Source organism: Nansenia antarctica, assembly GCF_963989245.1.
Source record: "Nansenia antarctica genome assembly, chromosome: 17".
Lineage (NCBI taxonomy): Eukaryota > Metazoa > Chordata > Actinopteri > Argentiniformes > Microstomatidae > Nansenia > Nansenia antarctica.
The window spans coordinates 13,153,193-13,175,692 of NC_137687.1; the positions used below are offsets into that span (position 1 = coordinate 13,153,193).

General features: G+C 45.3%; 1 protein-coding gene across 1 annotated transcript in view; it reads left to right on the forward strand.

The window, feature by feature from the left end:
- Positions 1 to 22,500, forward strand: part of gpr158a (G protein-coupled receptor 158a) — a gene marked incomplete at both ends in the record, with an annotated part of 82,934 nt that overhangs the window by 24,925 nt on the left and 35,509 nt on the right. The window contains 3 exons of the mRNA XM_080547438.1: positions 4,839 to 4,941; positions 12,358 to 12,584; positions 17,527 to 17,595. Of these exons, the coding sequence (XP_080403564.1) occupies positions 4,839 to 4,941; positions 12,358 to 12,584; positions 17,527 to 17,595 (399 nt within the window). The remainder of the gene's footprint in view (positions 1 to 4,838; positions 4,942 to 12,357; positions 12,585 to 17,526; positions 17,596 to 22,500) is intronic.

Consider the following 22,500-nt stretch of genomic DNA (forward strand, 5'->3'; position numbering starts at 1 on the left):
CATGGCCAGGAAAAAGGAAAAACTGGCCTGGCACGTCATTCATACCTCCCAACTGTCACCGTCACTGCCAATGTCACAAAAGTGTCACTTTTGTCTCTGTAACTCCTTACCCCCCCTGTGTGTGGAGAGAGGAGAGAGGGAGAGAGGGAGAGAGGGAGAGGAGAGAGTAGAGAGGTCTCGGGATCCAGTCCAAACAGCTCATTTTACGGCCCATTGAAACGAGACTCTGCTCCTGGCTGAGATCACAGGTGACTGATGGCAGGTAGCAGGGAGGCAGGCTGCTCCGTCTGGCCTCCCCCCACCTCCTCCCCCTCCCCCTCCTCCTCCTCCCCCTCCCCCTCCTCCTCCTTCTCCTCCCCTCCTCCTCCTCCCCCTCCCCCTCCCCCTTCTCCCCCTCCCCCTCCCCCTCCTCCTCCTCCTCCCCCTCCCCCTCCCCCTTCTCCCCCTCCCCCTCCCCCTCCTCCTCCTCCCCCCCCCCCTCCTCCTCCTCCTCCGGGCTAGATGTCCGTGTTCAAACAATGTTCTTGTTTCCTCTTCCTATATCCTATATCTCACTGTCTCCATCCCACTCTCTCTCTCTCCCCCCCTCCTCTTCTCTTTCACCAAGCTAATGCAGTGACTTTATTAAAGGTGGCAAGCCCCCCCACCCTCCCCAAACACACAGAGTACATCCTAATGCACCCCCCCCTCCCCACACACACAGAGTACATCCTAATGCACCCCCCCTCCCTCCCCACACACACAGAACATCCTAATGCACCCCCCCCTCCCCCCCCACACACAGAGGACATCCTAATGCACCCCCCCTCCCCACACACACAGAGTACATCCTGATGCACCCCCCCCCTCTCCCCACACACACAGAGGACATCCTAATGCACCCCCCCCTCCCCACACACACAGAGAACATCCTAATGCACCCCCCCCTCACACACACACAGAGTACATCCTAATGCACCCCCCCTCCCCACACACACAGAGTACATCCTAATGCACCCCCCTCCCTCCCCACACACACAGAGTACATCCTAATGCACCCCCCCCCCTCCACACACACACAGAGTACATCCTAATGCACCCCCCCCCTCCCCACACACACACAGAGTACATCCTAATGTACCCCCCCCCCCCTCCGCACACACACAGAGGACATCCTAATGCAGCCCCGACTCCCCCCACACACACACACAGAGTACATCCTAATGCACCCCCTCCCCCCCCACACACACACAGAGGACATCCTAATGCACCCCCCCCCCCACACACACACACAGAGTACATCCTAATGCACCCCCCTCCCTCCCCACACACACAGAGTACATCCTAATGCACCCCCCCCCCACACACACAGAGAACATCCTAGCAGCTGCTAAGGCTGGCAGACGGAGAACCGGGGACGACTAGCCTTTCGTTTATCGCACTGAAATAGTCTGAAAAACAGACACCCAGGCAAATACTAAAGGCAAATATTAAAACCCAGGGTCTTTAAGAGGGATATTGCTAGGAAAATATCGGTTAAACTGAGTGAAACAAATAGTGTATCCATTTGACTTTGGGTGGTAATTAGGAATGAAGAAAGGTTGAGAATAACGAGGCCGTTCCTCCGTTAGAAGATCAGAGACGGGAGGACAGGGAATAGGCCGACACTACTACTAAGGGAAACGATTAACGGACGTTAACAACCAATGTAACCCCTCCCTCCCCTCCCTTCCCCCACCCCTCCCCTACTGTTGTCTCGTTTCCTCTCCCCCTCACCCCCCCCCCCCCTTCTTGTAATCTTTGGTTGTATATGTTCTATTGTAAAGTGCTTTGAGTTGCATTTCATGTACGAAAGGCGCTATATAAATAAAGCTTTTTCCGAAAAATGCGGAATTGAGCATCAAGACCTGCCGTGTGAACGAAGCCAAAATGACACATATCAGATTTGTATCTGATTGAGGCTGGCATGAGATTGAGGCCTGAATTGGATCTGAGTATCAGATTCAATGTGCTTTTCTACAGCTTACACCTACATGTTACATATCCCATCTGTGCCACGTGAGCAGAAAATCTGAATTGTGTCACTCCGACCTGCGGTGTAAATGCAGCCTAAGTTCCACCACCAGACCAGATCTGGCCCACATTATCTGCTGACTGGGAGGGTGAGACAAGTTCAGCCGGCCAGCACACACACACACACACACACACACACACACACACACACACTCTTTAATGATTCATATGGTTTGGGACCACAGCGCTCCCGACTAACATCACTCCTGGCGGTCTGGTGAAGTGCACCCTGGGAGGTGAATTCAGAGCACTCTTGTTAAGAGAGAAGATAGATCCTGCATCCAAATCCTCCATCCTTTTTCACTGACGTGTTCACCTGTCCGCTCCTCTACAGAGAACACAGATTTAAAAGCATAGGATTGGTGTAACAGCCCATGCTTATCAAAATGAAATGCTTCTAGATCTGTGTTGGGGAGTTGACAAGTGTACACACTTCAGGGAAAAGGATGGAGAATTGGGAAAATGAGGGATTCGGGAATATTAAATTGTACTTGATTGTACTTTAAATTATAGGCAGTTACATTTGTTTGAGGACAGTAAATAGGCCACTATAAGTTATTTTACAGTTGTAAATTACAATATTGATGTCTGCCGGGAAAATCTGAAAATAATTTGGGTGTCATTGAGTTCGGTTCGTTCTTAGGGGAAATTCCGGTTCCCCAGTATTGAATCTGACCTGAATGTCACTGAATATAACACCGATGTAGGGTATCTGTAGGGTATCTGGGACATTTCTAAGATCAGAGCTGGTGTCTGGGACCCCAAATACAGCAGACAAACATGTGTTAGAGCAAATTCAATAAAGATAGCTTCAATAAAGATAGCTTCAAGTTTCATTTCAAGATGTATAAGAAAAAGATATTTAATATTTTCCTCTATAGAAGGAGGAAGTTTACAGGTTCGTCAGACGCATCTGAAGAGTCAAAGTTCCTCTCAAAGTCCAGATCATTCATTACATCTCAGTATTTATGCCCTCAGGTACCCTCAGGTAACAAGTCCGCCCTCGGGTGAGGTCTAGACCAATCATTTACAAGGGGTGTGGATCTGTACATTGAGGAAGATGATGGGGATGAAGGTTAGGGGGGAATCTGACCCTCCCTTCCTTACAGTATAACAAAAGTGAGGAGTGGTGACCCTAGAGTGAACAATGCCGGGCAATCACTCTGGTGTGACTCAGCATTGTTCTGAGTTCCTAGGGTCAAAGACAGACAAAAGGGTAATTGCATATATTCAAATGTATGGCACAGGAGGAGAAAACAGGTTTCATTGTGTGCTTACAACAGGAAATCAGTTTCTATAGCTTGCTCTAGACATTCAATTTACTGTTGTGAAGTCTGAACCTTAAATGAAGAAACATTTCTTATTGCATATAATAATTTTCTCTCACACATGCCACAGCCTCGCTAAAAAGTCGAACAGGGCTGCATGCTGTAGCACTGCTTCAAGTGCTTCTGTCACTTCGGTACAATGTGTGGGTGAAATGCGAACGTTGAATAGTAACCTGGTAATTACGGTTACCTCCCGACGGCAGAGGCTGGGGCGGCTCTCCAGGGCTTTGTCTGAGGGCCTGTTCTCAGACTTGTAAATGTGCACACCGGCTTAGACGACGTTCAGAGAGAGACAGAAATAGCTGCTCTCTGAAGAGCCTCCCAATGACCGGTGCTTCGTTTAGAAGTAGCCACTGCTGCGGTCACAAACACTTCACGGCATGTCGAGTGTTGTACTGAAGTACAGCGGTTAGTCTGGGTCAGACTCGGGGTCTCCTCGGGACTCTCAACTAAGAGTTATTCATCATCTAGGCTGAAGACGAAAAATGAAATACGGACTTTAAATATACGGACGGAGTTTGGTCTCTTTGACCTAGATGTGTTAGAACGAAGATGGAATCGCAATCCCCCCCCCCAAAGAAATCTATAATTAATAGTTCTCTTTTAATCTTGCAAATAAGCCTGTTTCTTAATTTAGATATTAATTACCGGTACATCTTGTAATTTGGCGATTGCCGGGCGAAGTCTGCCAAGGATGCCCCCTCGATGATCCTCCTGAGTTTTTCGGAGATGGGGCGCCGCTCTGCTTCCCATCAGCTCCATCACATGAAACGTCAAGGGCTAATTTAATATTGAGCATGTGGATGGAGCACTTGGGCAGAGGGGGAAAACTCACAACTTGAATAATCATACTCTCTGCCTCCCTCCCGCAAGACGTTTTATCTCAGAGATGTAGCCTAACATGTTGTTCATTGATTACGACCAGGCTTTAGAGATTTGAGCTAGGCCTGTGTGTTCGTTTCCTCGTTCGTTAATTGGTGAGGGGCTTGCATGAGATTCTTTGATCCTTGACATTTTTCTTCAATCTTCATTCCATATTATGTTTTTTTCCAATTTTAATATGAATGAAGATGTTCTCGTATCAATTCATGTTACAAAATGCGTGCCCTGGTTTTGCAAATACTAATACTTGCTAATGTCTTCCCCAGACAACCTCCCCTTACATTAACGCCTCACAGTTGATCTCTAATACTGCCTAGCCATCATGGAACTGGAGGTTAATTACTAAGTCACGTTAATTCACTTTCATCTAGCGTTTCAGTTTTTGCTGTATCGTCCCAAAATCTCTCTAATGCATCAACCAAGACATGCGAACACAAAAGACACAGGAACTGTTGGAACAAGACACAACAGGAAACAGGAACTGTTGACAAATAGGTGCATTTCCTATCTATTGTATTTAACTGTGAGTTTTACATACAGTAGATCATACATATCTTTCCTCTCTTCTCTCCGTAGTGCCTGCCTCTCCGCGGCCATGGGTTCGTGCTGGACAAATACAAGTGCCACTGCAGGAAGGGCTTCTACCATGCCAACAGAGTGTCTGTCAATGGCTACAAAAGTAAGTACTGTGAAGAGGTTGTCCCAGTTAGATGTTATGAGGATGGAAAATTACCCCTTTAATATCAAGTCTAGTCACTAGAAGAGCCGTGACCTCTGTGAGTAAAGAAAAATTCTATCTTTGCACTCGATTACATTTCAGGACCCTCCTTTCATGACTTTTCCTAGATATGTGCATTCTACCACCCAGTATCCTTACATTTTCAATCACATCAGGATAAACTTGTATAACGCTATGTAGGAGGCAGGATCATTTACAAGAAGCGCCCTCTAGTGATCTGTGTGTGTAAGTAGCAGATTTACATTCTAAAAAGGGCGTCTATGAGACCCCCAAGGCGGCTCTACTAGTAGGTCAAATAGGCACGGCTGTTCTAGCGGGCGGCTGGGGCGCAGTGACGGCTGTGGCGCAAGAGGTAGAGCCGCTGTCGCAAGGTTGAACGCAAGGTTGGCAGATCGGCGGTTCGAGCCCCGGCTGGCCACATGTCGAAGTGTCCTTGGGCAACACTGAACCCCAATTTGCTCCCAGCCGGCGCCTTGCATGGTAGCTTGCCTACCTCGCCATTGGTGTGTGAATGTTTGTGTGAATGGGTGAATGAGAGGCCGTTGTAAAGCGCTTTGGATAAAGGCGCTATATAAGTGCAGTCCATTCTAGTGTTAATGATGAATGACTGTTGATTTAGCAGGTTTAATGTTCTGGCTATGTTTCTGATTGGTTGGGTGTCAGCCTCATAATGGCATCCTGTGGTTACAGAATTGAGAGGAGTCAATAAGGGGGGTCTGCTTTGAGATTGAAGCCACCTCCTCCCATAATAATTGTATTTTCATTTAACTACAGGACTTTGCATTTCAGATATAATCTTGTCCCACTCAGTGTGACAATAGCAGAACACCTCGCCTCCTCCCACCTGACCCAATTTCAATGAGAACTCTTCTAAGCCAGAATCATCACTCCTTTTGTTTTATTCGTAGCACATGAAAATGATAGTTGTGAGTAAGTACAGTAAGTAAGTAAAGCTTTATTTATATAGCACCTTTCATACAAGAAATGCAGCTCAAAGTGCTTTACAACAGGATAAAAACATATACAAGCATAACATGTATATAAAAGGGTTAGGGTTAGGGGGAAAACAGTAAAAAGAAAAGGTAAAGATCAAACACAAAAAAGGGAAACAATGTACAACCTCTGCCTTACGTTAGTAGCCTAACCGCTATCCATCTTCTCATCAGCAGAATACCTTTCCCTATCCATTTCATCTCCCTAACTTACACAGTCTTTACTTCTCACTGGCTTCTCACTGGCTTTTTGTAGTATTTGTTTTGAAATCTGTTGACATTAGAATGCTTCAGACGGGCCTCTTCAATAAATGCTACATCAATACTCCTGTGGCGTAGCAATCCCAAACATTTGGTTCTTTGAATAGGAGAATTCAGCCCACACACTCAGTGTGAGAAAGTTATGGTTCCTGGTGGTTTAAGAAAAAGTTGTTGCAGGGTTTCTGTTCTGGCTAGACAGAGACGTGAACACCCACACAAAACTAAACTACATATTGCCAGTTGGCCAGGGTAGCTGTCCCCGATTAGACTAAATAAATAAATAAAGATAGTGTCATAGTCATCAGTTTAGAACCACCTGCTTCTAGCTATGACACAGAAAGGAAACCCGTTATTGTGGTGCTCAGGGTTGGTCTATTTCAAGCCAGTCTTGTTCATAGTCCTTGTCCCAGAATGTTGTGCATTGGCGAAAGCGGTAGCCAGCATATATGCTGTGCATATATACAGTGGGGGAAAACGGGTCATGGATGGGTCTTCCAGCACGACAATGACCCAAAACATACGGCCAATGCAACAAAGGAGTGGCTGAAGAAGGAGCACATTAAGGTCATGGAGTGGCCTAGCCAGTCTCCGGACCGTAATCTGTGGAGGGAGCTGAAGCTTCAAGTTGCCAAGCGACAGCCTCGAAACCTTTAGGATTTGGAGAGGATCTGGAAAGAGGAGTGGGCCAAAATCCCTCCTGAGATGTGCGCAAACCTGGTGACCAACTACAAGAATCGTCTGACCTCCGTGCTGCCAACAAGGGTTTCTCCAAGTTCTAAGTCATGTTTTTGCTAGGGGATCAAATACTTATTTCCCTCCATCAAATGCAAATCAATTTATAACTTTTACATATTGTGTTTTTCGGGATTGTTTTGGTGATATTCAGTCTCTCACTGTTAAAATAAACCTACCATTAAAATTATAGACCGTTTATTTCTTTGTAAGTGGGCAAACTTACAAAATCAGCAGGGGCTCAAATACTTATTTCCCCCACTGTATACATTATAGATATAAAGTGTTTGCACAGGCTATAATCTATAAAAAAACAGACGTACAGTTTATATAAATTAGATTTATCTTGTGTGCTCAAAAACAAAGTGTATGCTTTGTTTATGGTCCACGGCTGGGCTATGGGCTATTAGGCTATTCCACACAGTAGAACAAAGTAAATAACAAAGCTGCCTCGAAGCCTCTTCATAGATTGTCATTCATGAGATAATAATAAAGAGATTAGAAGAGCCACACATTCAGAAATTAAATAAATAAATCTGGGATCCTGTATGCAAGTTGTAAACAGGATCATATTTAAGTTCGTCCTTTAGAAATGTCTCCGTACCCTCAGGGACTCAGCGTATCTCAGTTTCCCAGGGAAGACCCCACGAACCTAGAGAGAGAAACCCTCTGAAGATTTACATTTACATTTTTGCCATTTAGCAGACGCCTTATTCCAAAGCGACTTACAATCAATACATTTGACTAAGTAAGTGAATCATCAATCCACCAGTTCTAGCAGGAAGAGTAATCTAGTAAGCTCAGGCCAGGGGCCACTGGCAGTCGTCGAGACAGTACAAGGGGGACATTGAAGAGACGGTACAAGGACGGCATTGAAGAGACAGTATGTGATTGGAAGGTGATGTATGAGTCAGTCCATTTAGGATGTGAGCACCAGCTCTGTGTCAGTGTAGCGTAGGAGACAGATTATGACCATTCAGGCAGAGACAGTAGCACAGGAAACAACACTCGCATTACTGTCATTATCACCACAAAGTAACGTATTGAACTTTAAACTTCAAAGTGATGGCATTAACACGTTTGTTACTAGCTTCAATGGATTGCCATCGCATCATTATTAGTTGAGAGAGAGAGAGAGAGACAGAGAGAGAGACAGAGAGAGAGACAGAGAGAGAGACAGAGAGAGAGACAGAGACAGAGAGAGAGAGAGAGAGACAGAGAGAGAGACAGAGACAGAGAGAGAGACAGAGAGAGAGAGAGAGAGACAGAGAGACAGAGAGAGAGAGACAGAGACAGAGAGAGAGACCGAGAGAGAGAGAGAGAGACAGAGAGAGAGAGAGAGAGAGAGAGAGAGAGAGAGAGAGACACAGAGACAGAGAGAGAGACCGAGAGAGAGAGAGAGAGAGACAGAGAGAGAGAGAGAGAGACACAGAGACAGAGACAGAGAGAGAGAGACACGGGCCCCTGGGGGGGCGGGCACTGACCTGCCCCCTACTTGCTGTGAGGGGCAAGCACACTTCACAATTTCCACAGGAATTATACCTGTCTAGTTATTAGTTGTAAGTGTCGTGTGGAGTTTATTTGGCCACTTTTTGGACAGAGACTGAACTGGTAGCCATGTGTACAGGACTACTCGCAGTAGCCTTTATCCAAAGCGCTTTACAACGGCCTTTCATTCACCCGTTCACACATCTACTACCATGCAAGGTGCCGGCCCGCTCACTGGGAGCAATTTTGGGTTCAGTGTCTTGCCCAAGGACACCTCAACATGTGGCCAAATGGGGCTCGAACCGCCGATCTGCCAACCTTGCGATCATTAGACGTCAGCTCTACCTCCTGCGCCACAGCCGCCCCTTGAAGCCATGTGTACATGAGGAAAATGCTATCGGGGGAGGTGCTCCGTATATACACGACAGCACAGACAGGTTCCATGGCTGGTAATTAGAATAGCTCGATATTGTTAAAAGATCACGAACCGAACCGAGAGCCAACTGTCTCTCTTTGTCCTCCACCCTTCTCTCAGCCCACTCACTCTCTCCATTTCTTCTCATCCCACCCGGGCCTTTCTGTGTCACTCTGTATCTTCATCAGTCTCCCCCCTCCCTCCCGATCTCCCTCCATCCTTCCCACCCTCCCACCCACCCTCCCTCCATCCTTCCCACCCTCCCTCCATCCTTCCCACCCTCCCACCCACCCTCCCTCCATCCTTCTCTCTCTCCCGACCTCCCTCCGTCCTTCTATCCCTCCCTCCCACCCTCCCTCCTTCCCACCCTCGTTCCCACCCACCCTCCCTCCATCCTTCTCTCTCTCCCACCCTCCCTCCATCCTTCTCTCTCTCCCTCCCTCCATCCTTCTATCCCTCCCTCCCTCCCTCTATCCTTCTATCCCTCCCACCCAACCCTTGTTCCTTGCATATGACAGCACAGCAAAAAAAACCAACCCAGAGGCACACTCCCTCTCACACAGAGAGGGGTGGACATGTGTGTGTGTGTGTGTGTGTGTTTTATATCTGTGTGTGTGTGTGGGAGAGAAGGGGGGGGGGAAATACAATTAGAACCAAGGGAGGCGATTTAGCGCTTTACAGAAGCATTCTGCCGCAGTCTGGCCCACCACTGGGCCTTGAACAAGCCTCTCTAATCCTCCAGCGGAACATCCACTCCTCTGTCATCCTCCTCATCCTCCACACTCCTCTGTCATCCTCCTCATCCTCAACACTCCTCTGTAGAGAGAACCAGATGTGTCTCTACAACTGGCTATGTGGGAGACATTGGGCTGGATCTCTGAGTGTGAGAAGCTGCGTCAACTCCAGAAGCGGTGAGCCAATGAGAGCGAGCCGTGAGTCAGAGCTGGGGGGAGATAAGTAGGTCTTTGGTAGGGATCAAGGATGTGCCGAGTCATAGATTTCTAAATCAGTCTTTGGTTAAAAGCGAAATTCCCTGTCAATGTGAGAAACAATCGAGAGTTACTAGGGGCGGCTGTGTCTCAGGAGGTAGAGCCGTCGTCTAATGATCTCAAGGTTGGCAGATCGGTGGTTCGAGCCCCGGCTGGCCACATGTCGAAGTGTCCTTGGGCAAGACACTGAACCCCAAATTGCTCCCAGTGAGCGGGCCGGCGCCTTGCATGGTAGCTTGTCACCATTGGTGTCTGAGCTATCTTGGGCAGATGGCATAGGCAATAATGCACACTGCTATGAGGGTACCGCTATGCTAGCTTGCAACATTGAAGAAAGTGGAAGAAAACCTGAAGAAACAAGGTGTTTTGGGCCATTCAAGGCAAGCCAGGAAACTCAGAAAAACAAAGTCTGAGTGGGAAAAATCCACTTAAACGGCCCTCCAACTCGTAATTACAAGTGGAAACTCAGGGTTCATCCTCAAGCTCCACATGTCTGATCTACGTATAGTTCTCTGAAGTTGCTCTGATAAGTTGACCCATGAGGTATTTGAAGTCGTTGACTTCCTTCAGAGTAATGTCTCCTGTTGTTGTTAGAGGTGGATGGTCCTACACCAATCCTGAGATCCCTGCACTGGCTGCCAGTCTCTCAGAGAATTGAATTCAAAATCCTCCTAATTACATACAAATCACTAAGTTCCTGTCCCTAAGGTCAGCTGAGACTAATCAGCTAATAATTCCAAGAGTAAAAACAAAACACGGTGCAGCAGCTTTCAGTCACGCTGCTGCATGCTCCTGGAACAAACTCCCCGAAGAAATCAAACAGGCCCAAACCCTTAAAATATTTAAATCTAAGCTAAAAACTTGCCTTGCCTTGCCTTGGTCTGGGAGGATGTTATAGGTGATAACCTCGGTTTTCTTGGCATTTAGCCAAGGCACACTCTGTACTGGCTCCTGTGCTGGCTCTAAGCGGTCGGAGAGCAGGCTGATGTCGTCCACGTAGTCCAGGTCCGTTAGGACTACGGCGGGGTGTCGTCTTGAGGTTAACGCACTACCAACAGTTTGGGACATTGACTAACCTCAACATTAGACATTAGACAGTAAATTAGCCTGCCTGCTACACAGCAAAACTGCAAAATAGCTTTATACTAGCTTATCCTGATGTGATTTTGAAAGTGTAAGGATAATGAGTGGTAGAACGCCTGAAATTTGATCCAGTGCAAAGATATACAACTTTTTTACTCACACCCATGGCTGTTCTAGTGTTAAGTGTAAGTGGTGTTTTATTTCATTGACTATTTATAAACCTATCAGGCTCAAAGTATACTTGATTTCACCAGTTCCTTTGCAGTCATGTGTTAATTGTCATCTTCCTTTTGGCTAAAGCTATATTGTTGCGAACTGACACAGATTTAAATTGATATAATCAGGACACTTGCCATTTTTAATAGTTGTTAAATAGTTGTCGTGTCAAATCTGTTTGTGGGTATAATGTCTTCGGCCAAGGTGCCACAGAATTTTAGCTGCCAACATTTTTGTTGCTTTACTTGCTCTGTGTTTGCAGATTTAACACAAATCTCCTATGTATGAACAGTTTTATCTTAATCTCTTTTATGTTGTGTCATGTTTTAAGCCCTTTTACATAGTTGGCCCTCAGCCAGCTCTTCCACAGAGCGGCAGAGTCCCTCTCTCCCAGTGTGTCTACACACGGGCATCATCACCAAAGTGCTTCTCACGGTCCCCACTGACAAACCTCAAGACAAGAAAAAAAAAATGTATCTTCTGAGTCTGCCAGCTTAAGCGTCTGCCGTATATTCCCCAGAGTCAGTCCTTGTAGAAATAGTGCAGAGCTAGCAAGCTGCTTGTGTGTTTTTAGCCTTGAGTGTCCTCTGTGGAAGCTCAGGCCGGCCTTGTATCATACGCTGATCCCCGTAACCAGGAGAATTGACTCTCCTCATGTTTACCCATATTATAGATCCCGTCTTTAGATATGTAGATACAGTATGCTGCTGATGTTGTGAGTCAGGGTGAACTTAGGTTCGGCCCCTCTGGGGTTCCACTCTTTAGCCTTTCTGCAACGTACGAGGTTAACCAAGCGTATGCTTCGCGTATAGTTTACATGAAGAAGTTGGCAAGATCCCAAACTAACAATGTTGTATGGTGTAGGAATGACTGACAGAGGTTCTACTGCCTACTGCCTATATGCTGCATTCTCATTTTATGCACCCAGATTGTGGAATGCACTGCCAGTTTACAAAAGAGTGAAAGTCATAGCAGGTTAAAATAGGCAAACAAGTGAAAATAAGAACACGTAACAGACAACAGGTGTACAACAATATCAACAGGACACAGAAAGACAGGCTTTTGGGGTTAGCCAAAAGTCAACTGGAGTCATGTAGATTAGAAGAACCAACAGTTACCTATCATCTGGCGGGGATACCGTACATTACATTTAATCACAATTGTTGTGTGTCTCTTCCAGGGCAGGGAGGGGAGGGCAGCGCCCCAGACAGTGGCCCTAATGCGGACGAGGGGTCGTCCAGCGACTGCCTGCCCTGCCAGGAGGGGTGTGCCTACTGCAGGGACGACACCCCCTGCGTGGCCCGTGGCGACAGCGCGCTGCGCATGGCCGTGCTGTCCTTCCAGGGCCTCTGCATGCTGGTGGACTTCGTCAGCATGGTGGTCATCTACCACTTCCGCAGGAACAAGGTGACGCCCCGTCAACGATTAACTATTCATCATCATATCGTTAGCCTCATAGCATAATGTCGTTAGCCTCATAGCATCATATCTTTAGCCTCATAGCATAATTGTGTCCTCAAAGTCATATTGTGTCCAAATTGAGATATCTGCCTAACTCTACTCTCCTAACACTGCTGATTCACTGTGCATTATTGCCTACTATGCCATCCGCCTATCAGAATGCTTGTTCCATTCCAAAATCACTATCTGCCCAACTCATCTCTTTGGCATGTTTGACACTACATACAAAGATGGCTCGGCTGACCACAAGTGAAGCATGACTTAGGTAATAATGGTATGAGGCTAACGATATCAAATATAGTGCATTTATTTATTGGTTCATTGATTGAATATTTGTTGATGACCAGTACGAATACCTGAGAGCACATACGTAGACACTGCTTCACCGACAGATCACATCCATACACATTATTATTCTGATATTTTAGACCATATGGGCATCAAAGCCCCCCGGAAAAGTTCAGGAAAATGTAGCCAGCCAGCGGTCCCATGTGTATCGTCACGATGAAGCGTTGGAATAATTTCAAACGGCCTCTCTGACAGACAGACAGATCAACCAGGACTCAGCTCCCTGGACAGCCACCTGATGAGGCGACTGCATATGCTCCAGAGAGCCATGAAATAGATAAATAAAATATTTTTGCATGATGTATTGGGCAAACATGATGTGGTAAATATTTAAACATTATTTAAAAAACACTGGCTGCCGTATTTTCTAAGCACAGTCAACATATTTTTTTTTATCATTTTCTTTCATATTTTAAGTTATTTTTTCTGAGTGCGGCAGTCCCATTCATATTGTTAATTTTATTGGACAGATGAAGTGAAGACAGACAGGAAAGTAAGGAGAAGAAGGGAGAGAGGGCATGCCAGCAGGGCATGGGCCGGATTCTAACCTGTCAATATGTCGACATGGGCATAATGTGTGCACTGCGGTTTAAACCGTGTGTCTGTCTCTGTGTCTCTGTCTCTCTGTGTCTCTGTCTCTCTGTCTCTGTGTCTCTCTGTCTCTGTATCTCTGTCTCTGTGTCTCTGTATCTCTGTGTCTGTGTATCTCTGTCTCTGTGTCTCTGTGTCTCTGTGTCTGTATCTCTGTGTCTCTGTCTCTGTGTCTCTGTGTCTCTGTGTCTCTGTCTCTGTGTCTCTGTGTCTTTCTGTCTCTGTGTCTCTCTGTCTCTATATCTCTGTCTCTGTGTCTCTGTGTCCCTGTGTCTGTGTATCTCTGTCTCTGTGTCTCTGTGTCTGTCTCTCTGTGCGTTAAATCACTGGACCACCCCAGGCCACAGAGTACATATATACATATTCAACCTGGATTTTTTTCCTTCTTTTATGTATGATCCCCTCTTCTTTCTTTGCGTGTGTAGAACCGATGTGATGTAACGTTAACATGGTGTCATGTAGTATAGTGTTTAGTGTTGTTCCGATACCATTTTTTGATCCCGATACCGATACCGATACCTGACCGTGCAGTACTTGCCGATACCGAGTACCGATCCGATACCACGGCGTTTGAAAAAACAAAACAAAAAAACATGTTTTTTGAGCCGCATACTCACCTCGATGTAAAATTATTGCTAACACTTAGTCTGGCACTGCTCAAAACCTTTGTAAAACAGGAAAAAATACCAACAGAGAGTGAATACTATAGAACTTTTTTTTATTGTCTACCTGGTATGGTGACAAGAAAATCAACCCCTTATAAAACCTGAAATGTGGCTCTCACAGATGCCAATCAGTGCAATATCCATTTAAGATATAAAACAGTCGTAGTAGTAGTGCAACAGCAAGTGAACATTTACAAACAAAATAACTTTAGTACTTAAAAAAAAAAAAAAAAAAAAAAAAAAAATCGGATTTTTTTTTTGTTAGTACTCGCCGATACCGATACCAGCATTTTTGTGCGTATCGGTGGCCATGGATAGTTGTACAGTAGATGCATATGTGTGGGGATGCCACGGTGAGTCCAAGAGAAGGCTCTGACCAAGCGCTCTCCTCCTCTATGCCCTCTAGGCTGTGTCTCAGGAGGTAGAGCCGCCGTCTAATGATCGCAAGGTTGGCAGATCGGTGGTTCGAGCCCCGGCTGGCCACATGTCGAAGTGTCCTTGGGCAAGACATTGAACCCCAAATTGCCCCCAGTGACAATTGACATTGAACCCCAGTGAGCGGGCCGGCGCCTTGCATGGTAGCTTGCCGCCATTGGTGTGTGAATGTGTGTGTGAATGGGTGAATGAGAGGCCGTTGTAAAGCGCTTTGGATAAAGGCGCTATATAAGTGCAGTCCATCTATGCTCTCTATGGCTGCCCTCCATGATATAGGCTTATAAATAGCATTTCCTCCACCAGTGCCTATGTGCACTCCCCAAAGCTCCCATCAGCTTTTCCATAAGCTGAAAACTAAAAACAATAAGCTGCTATCTGTTTGAAGATATCATTGTTACGCTGTCATGTCTTAGAATCGTTAAGTATACACTATAGACCTAATCATATGCTGTGATATTAACATATAATAATACACTCGCAATTACAGTCATCCACTCTTATGGCATAACCAGCTGCTCCAGTACTGTCGCACAAAATAACATACTGTACACAAGATAGCATACAGTATAATACCATATAGTACATATCTTACAATATAATGCCATATAGTACATAAATACATATATACTCAAAGTGACCGTTTGACAGCGGACATGAAATAGCTTTTTGTGTAAGCCGTCTCAGCCTTCGTTCGGGTCTGTCAATTCATTGGCTTCATTAAAACATGTCTTGATCATGTGACAGCATACGGGGTGGCTGTGTCTCAGGAGGTAGAGCCGCCGTCTAATGATCGCAAGGTTGGCGGATCGGTGGTTCGAGCCTCGGCTGACCACATGTTGAGGTGTCCTTGGGCAAGACACTGAACCCCAAATTGCTCCCAATGCGCGGGCCGGCCGGCGCCTTGCATGGAAGCTTGCCGCCATTGGTGTGTGAATGTGTGGGTGCATGAGAAGCCGTTGTAAAGAGCTTTGGATAAAGGCGCTATTTCTACCATTTACAGTCCATTTACCGTCATTCGGTGGGATGTCCTGTTGACGTTTCTGAATTATTCGACATCATATTTACTTCGCTTCACTTCAACTTCAAAGCCTGGAGACCCGGGGTTAGTATAGTGTTCATAATAGAGTTCAATGAGTGTACCGTATACGTTTAGAAATGGGTAGCTCAGCTGCACCTTGCTCTCTGAGAGCAACCTGCAACCTTTCAATAGGAGAGTAACATATGGCTGAATGTCTTATGCAACGGTTTCATAGAATCAGCATGAAAGGCTGAATCCTCCTATGAAAAGACCCCAAGGGGCTCATTTCCTGTTTCCTGTATATTGAATGGAATGAAAAAGAACAACATTAAGCTTAATGCATCATGTCTATCAGGCTTTTCCTAACATGACGGAGTTCAGGCTTGCGTATCAAACACACTTCATTCTCAAGTATTTCACTGTTTGCATTACGTATGTATTACTGTAGGATTTTGTGGGTTCTTCAAAAAAAGTAGGAAGTCTATTGAAGTATTTTACGTGTATTGCTGTAGTATGTGTAGGTTCTTTAACAGTAGAACAGCCATGGGTGGGGTCATTTGACCCTGTGAGTAAAAAAAAAAAAAAAAAAAAAAAAAAGACTAATTATCTTTGCACTCGATCAAATTTCAGGACCCTCCTTCCATGACTTTTCCTAGATATGTGCGTTCTACCACCCAGTATCCGTACATTATCACATCAGGATAAGCTAGTATAAAGCGTTTTTTTTGCAGTTTTTCTGTGTAGGAGGCAGGCTAATTTACAAGCCGGCCAACTAGTGGTCGTTGTGTGTAAATAGCAGATTCCCATTATAAAGACTAGCCTATATCATTTGACCCCTCTTATAGTAGGTAAAAAAGGCACAGCTGTTCTAGTGTTAAATACGTTGTGCTTTGAGTATGTAACATCATACGGCGGCACGTCCTTCGCTTCACTTCAACTTCAAAGCCTGGAGACCCGGTGTTCGTATAGTGTTCATAATAAAGAGTTCAATGAGTGTATACGTTTAGAAATGGGTGGCTCAGCTGCACCTTGCTCTCTGAGAGCAACCTGCAACCTTTCAATAGGAGAGTAATACATGGCTGAATGTCTTATGCAACGCTTTCATAGAAGCAGCATGAAAGGCTGAATCCTCCTATGAAAAGACCCCAGGGGGCTTATTTCCTGTTTCCTGTATATTGAATGGAATGAAAAAGAACAACATTAAGCTTAATGCATTGCACTTTTAACCTATGCACTTTATTTTCTTCTGCACCCATGTATGTCCCTATGGTCACATACTCATTGTTTTATGTCCTATTGTATTCTGTTGTGATGTTGTCTATTATTCTTGTTGTTTTTTTATCTATTGTACGATTTTATGTCATGAGGACTACGAATGCAAATGAGCTCACAGCTAAATCTGACATATTTACTGTCACCATACTCTGTATGTATTTAGAGTGACTGTTCATTAATGTGCACTGTCCTGACTAAATAAAGATCTATCTATCTATCTATCTATCTATCTATATATCTACCTACCTACCTACCTACCTACCTACCCACCTACCTATCTATCTATCTATCTATCTATCTATCTATCTATCTATCTATCTATCTATCTATCTATCTATCTGCATGGTTATCAGGCTTTTCCTAACATGACGGAGTTCAGGCTTGCTTATCTAACACACTTCATTCTCAAGTATTTCACTGTTTGCATTACGTATGTATTACTGTAGGATTTTGTGGGTAGTATTTTACATGTGTTGCTGTAGTATGTGTATTGTGTAGGTTCTTTAACATAGTAGGAAGTGACGTTGACTGTGTATGTTTCTCATGTTTTTTTCAGAGTATCAGAGCGTCGGGTCTGGTTCTACTGGAGGCCATCCTGTGTGGAGCTGTTCTGCTCTTCTTCCCCGTGAGTCTGACACCTATACCATACAGACAAATTCAAATACAATCTTGTTCAGTGTAGGACATTTACCATAAATGTTTTGCCTTTGTGAACTCATGTTCATCTGGGGCATTTTCTGGCGTTTCCAGGGCACTGTAATTCGTGGATGAAAAAACAAACAAAATACAATTCTAAATGGGTACACATTTCTAATGTGTTGGGCATATGTGCCAGCTGCTGGTGAAAAGTGCAACCAGTAGCCATTTTTAATTTGTTTACATGTACTTAAACTACAGATTGTACGCTTTCAAATGATGTGTCATACATTGAAATCAGGGAAAAAATGAACACGACAGGCCTATTTGAATGTCGGTGCACCTCAAACACTGAATGGCAGAAAAGTGACTCTGAACGCAGCTACACACAGCTACAAACGCTGCTAACTAGCACATCGCTACGAAGGTCTAGATAGACTGTATTTTAATAACATCACAACATGCTGAGAGAACATCGACATTTGACCCCCGAGGCGGCTCTTATAGTAGGTGAAAAAGGCACAGCTGTCCACTTTGTCACACCAGACTGGAAACTAACAGTCAACATGCCTACAGACTATAGAAAACCACACGACAGACAACAATGTTGATGCACTCTGGACCTCAGATGAGAATAAACTCTGGACTTCAGATGAGAATAAACTCTCGGCCATAACGACTGTCTGACAATGCTGCTCACATTGCAGCTGACACCCAGGCCCTGAGCTGGCCATGGCTCAACTGTCTGGTCGTGACAAATGCAGGTCAGGACAGGGGGCAACAGACAGAGCCCCTGAGTCTGCCCTGCCATTACCCCCCGCCTCCTCTCACAGCTGGCCCTGGAAGAGAGAGACCTCAAAAAGAAGCAAGCAGAATTAGGTAAATAAATCAATATTATATAGACAAATGATAGCCTCTATAGGCTATAGGACATGAGACGAGTTATATGATTATGAATGCAGCGTGTGATGCTTCTTATTAAGCCATCATTATTATGCTAGCCAACAGTTTAGGTTAGTTTGTCAAGCTGTGATCAGGATGTACAGTGTAATGATTGTTTAGACTAAATGTCATACGGTATAGCAGCCACGTACATAATTACGTTTTTCAATGTAATGGCGAAGTTAGGGGAGATGGTTAGGGGTAGGGGAGGTTGTATGCATGGGAGAACAGGTAGGTTTTAAAAGTGGAGAGTGAGGGTGAGTCTGGGGGAGAGAGTTCCAGAGTCAGGGTACAGCTCGTCAAAAAGCAAGGTCTCCAAAGCCTTTGAGTTTCGAGGATGGGACAGTGAGGGGAACAGTGGATTAGATACTGTATCTCACTAGCCTACCTCAGAGTTGAGGGGTCCTTCTCTAGAGGAGAACTGCGGCACTTCTGTCTCGCTATTTGTATCCAGCAAATCACGTACCTCGCAGTACGGGGTTTCAATAACGGCAGCCTCCATCTTCTACGAGGCACGACCACATCCATTTGGACCGGCTCTGGGGGGGTCTGCCTTCTTTAATAATGATGTTACTGTTAATGTTAATGTTGATGACGTCTTCCGGACCTGGTAGAAACCGGAGCTACTTGTGTTTTTCTGAGGGAGGAAACAAGAGACTCAGTGGTAATGAGGATGAACCACAGCCATAGAGGAGGGGGCAACAATCACAAGGAATACAATCTCCCCTGAGTGGAAGCACTCGCCCACAAACCAAGATAGTGTAGCAACAAGGCTTTACTTAGATGAGGAGATAGCTAGCTCATCCCTATGTTCCCACAACCCAATGGTACCACATTTAGGGTTAGGGTTAGTGTTAGTTAGATTACTTAGAAATGTGGGAACATTGGGCTGTGGGAACAAGTGCTAGCTCTGTTAGCAAAAGTAATCACATTGCGTGTTACAAACATATTTGCACACAAACGTTTCTGTAGCTTCTAGGTCGGCTTCCAGCACTGACTAAATGCTTGTAGCTCCTAGGTCGCTAGGTAGACGACGAGCCACACATACACATGTCACAGTTTTACACGTGGTAGACGACCGGAAACATCCCGAACATTTCGGAAAAGCTACTTCAGGCAGAAGGGCAAGATTTCGGCAGTGGCACGCACGTGTTTGCTAGGCGACTGTACCAAAGTGAGGCGTTGATGAGATGCGTTTCTGAGTAAAACGTCAAACATTGATGTACTTTAAATACTTTGTATGACTGACCAACAGCTCTAAAACCAGGGACCATCTTCAAGTGTATGTAGCTCCCACGGCAAACTTTCAACCTGAGCTGGCATGCGGCCAGCTACTTAACTCACTAGAACATTTGCTTCACTTGAATCGGAGTTTAGGATAACATTTGCTTTGCTCTGCGTCGTTTGGAGCGGTGAGAACGCGCATTCGAAGTCACTCCCGCAGCAAAGAACCAACGGATGCTCCGCTTGAAAAGGGTGCTTTCGCTCCGGTTACAAACGATGAAACGAATACTGAGGAGTATAAACGTGATGCGAGTGTAGTGATTTAGAGCTGATTAGCTAATCGATGCAATTAGCTGCAACAAGGTCCAACAAGGGAATTGCGTCCGGACCAGTGAGCGGTTGCAGTTGGTCGGTTGGTGTACGGAGGCTTGTTGTGATTGGCTGGAGGATATTACGCCTGTTAGAATGTTGGTACCAGGACTTCCGAGGGTGTGTATGTCACAGGTTTAATGGCACTATGGACCTATCGCTAAGCCACGCCCCAAAATAGAAATTGTCCAATCATATCACAGCAAAAGTCACGACAGGCAGAAAAAGCTTCTAGACTAAATATTCTTGTCATTTTTTTAAAAACATGTCTATTACTTGCTGTGGTAAATCAGAAATGTGCCAACTCCCGCCATTGTAAGTCATTGAATGTCATTCAGTCACGGTCGGTCAGTCAGTCACTGTTAGTGAAGCGTTGTTTGTTTGTCTGTGTTTTCAAAGGGGGCGTGGCTTAGCGATAGGTCCATTCCAACATTGAAACAACTGTTGTGGATTTAATTGATTCTTAGTAGATTGAGTAGGACTTCTAAAGCACAGAGAGCTTAAATCAATTGACTCAAAAGAGGCCTTTTATTAAGCAGAGTTACATGAGCACAGAGGGAAAATAACAGCGTCAGAAAGCCCCCTCCTGTGAGAGGGACACACATTTATAGAAGTTTCCTCCCTGATGAGATCACTCTTGCTTAACCAATCATAATCATCTGCCACAAGTTATTGGCACATCTCTTACAGGAAGGGAAGGCCTTCCTTAGTGCTCGATTTCCCAGAATGTAGAGAGACAGACTTCAATTCTTCATATTTGATATAAAACTACAACACAACATTGAAAACAGTCGGGCTAATCGAGAGATTTGAACAACCTGTCCACATTTACAGCTTCAGCTGATGTGTTCAGCTCAAATGTTGGGCAGCAATTCCATTTTAACTCACGGGCTGAAAGGGAGGGTTGGTGGGGGTGGGGGGGGGGGGGGGGGGGGGTGAGGCATACATTATATAGTTGAATTTCAGTTCAAAAATCGTCATAGATAGAAATCCGCGTAATTTTGTGTGTCGATGTATTGAAATGGAAGTCACCACCACCCACCCGGCAGTCCCCAGTAGTACCGTATCTCGTTTTTTGAAACGCTATCTGCTATCTTTAGCTCCGTTCACATGGGGATGGAGGATTTCTGCACGGGGCTGCTGTGTAGCAGCACGCTAGGTTGATCTCCTCCTCATCCCTCCGCTGTGTCTCTCCCCTGTGGATCCCCTACGAGCCTCACTTACCAGGGCGAGACACATCACTCCCCATCTAAATATAGATTTGGGGGGGGTATTGGTGGGGGGGGGGGGGGGGGATTCCACCACTGCTTCCATTTTAAATAATGCCCCAGTGTTATTAAGAAGAAAGAAATACAGTACATCTCATCCTAGGGGAGGGGGGGGGGGGGGGGGGAGTACAGCTCATCCTAGGGGGGTAGGGGGAGGAGGGGGGGGGGGGCGATTGCTATATCCCAATCTAAATATAGTATATATATCTAAATATAATATTCCATTTTAAATAATGCCCCAGTGTTGTTAAGAAGAAAGAGATACAGTACATCTCATCCTAGGGGAGGGGGGGAGGGGGGCGGAGGGGGATTGCTATATCCCAATCTATATATAGTATATACTGTATATATCTAAATATAATATTATTATTCCTCGTTTTTCTAAATGCCACCGCGCTTCCCCAGTCAAGGAATCTGGGAAATACATCAGGAGATTCCAAGGAGAGTATTGTGGCACCATTTTACATTTACATTTTGGGCATTCAGCAGACGCCTTATTCCAAAGCGACTGACAATCGATACATTAGACTAAGCATGTGAATCATCAATCCACCAGTCGTAGCAGGAAGAGTAATCTAGCTCAGGCCAGGGGCCATTGGCAGTCGTCGAAGACACCAATTGTTTTCTCACTGGCAATACAATCTCCTATAGATAGATGGCTCGGGAAGATGACTTTTAGGATATACTTTAATAGGATTAAATTATTTTTTATAATTTCTTCATATACATTGACACATACAGGACGCTATTTCTAGAGCATGACAATTGAATAGTTGTTTATTTGGTTTCTTCATTTTCAAAGATTGCAATACCAATAACAGACTTAGCTTAGCGTAGTTGTTCCTCTATCTTTGGTACTGTTACCCACACTCTCTCTCTCACTCACTCACTCACTCACTCACTCTCTCTCTCACTCACTCACTACCTCACTCACTCTCTCACTCACTCACTCTCTCTCTCTCTCACTACCTCACTCACTCTCTCACTCACTCACTCACTCTCTCTCTCTCTCACTCACTCACTACCTCACTCACTCTCTCACTCACTCACTACCTCACTCTCTCTCTCTCACTCACTCACTCTCTCTCTCT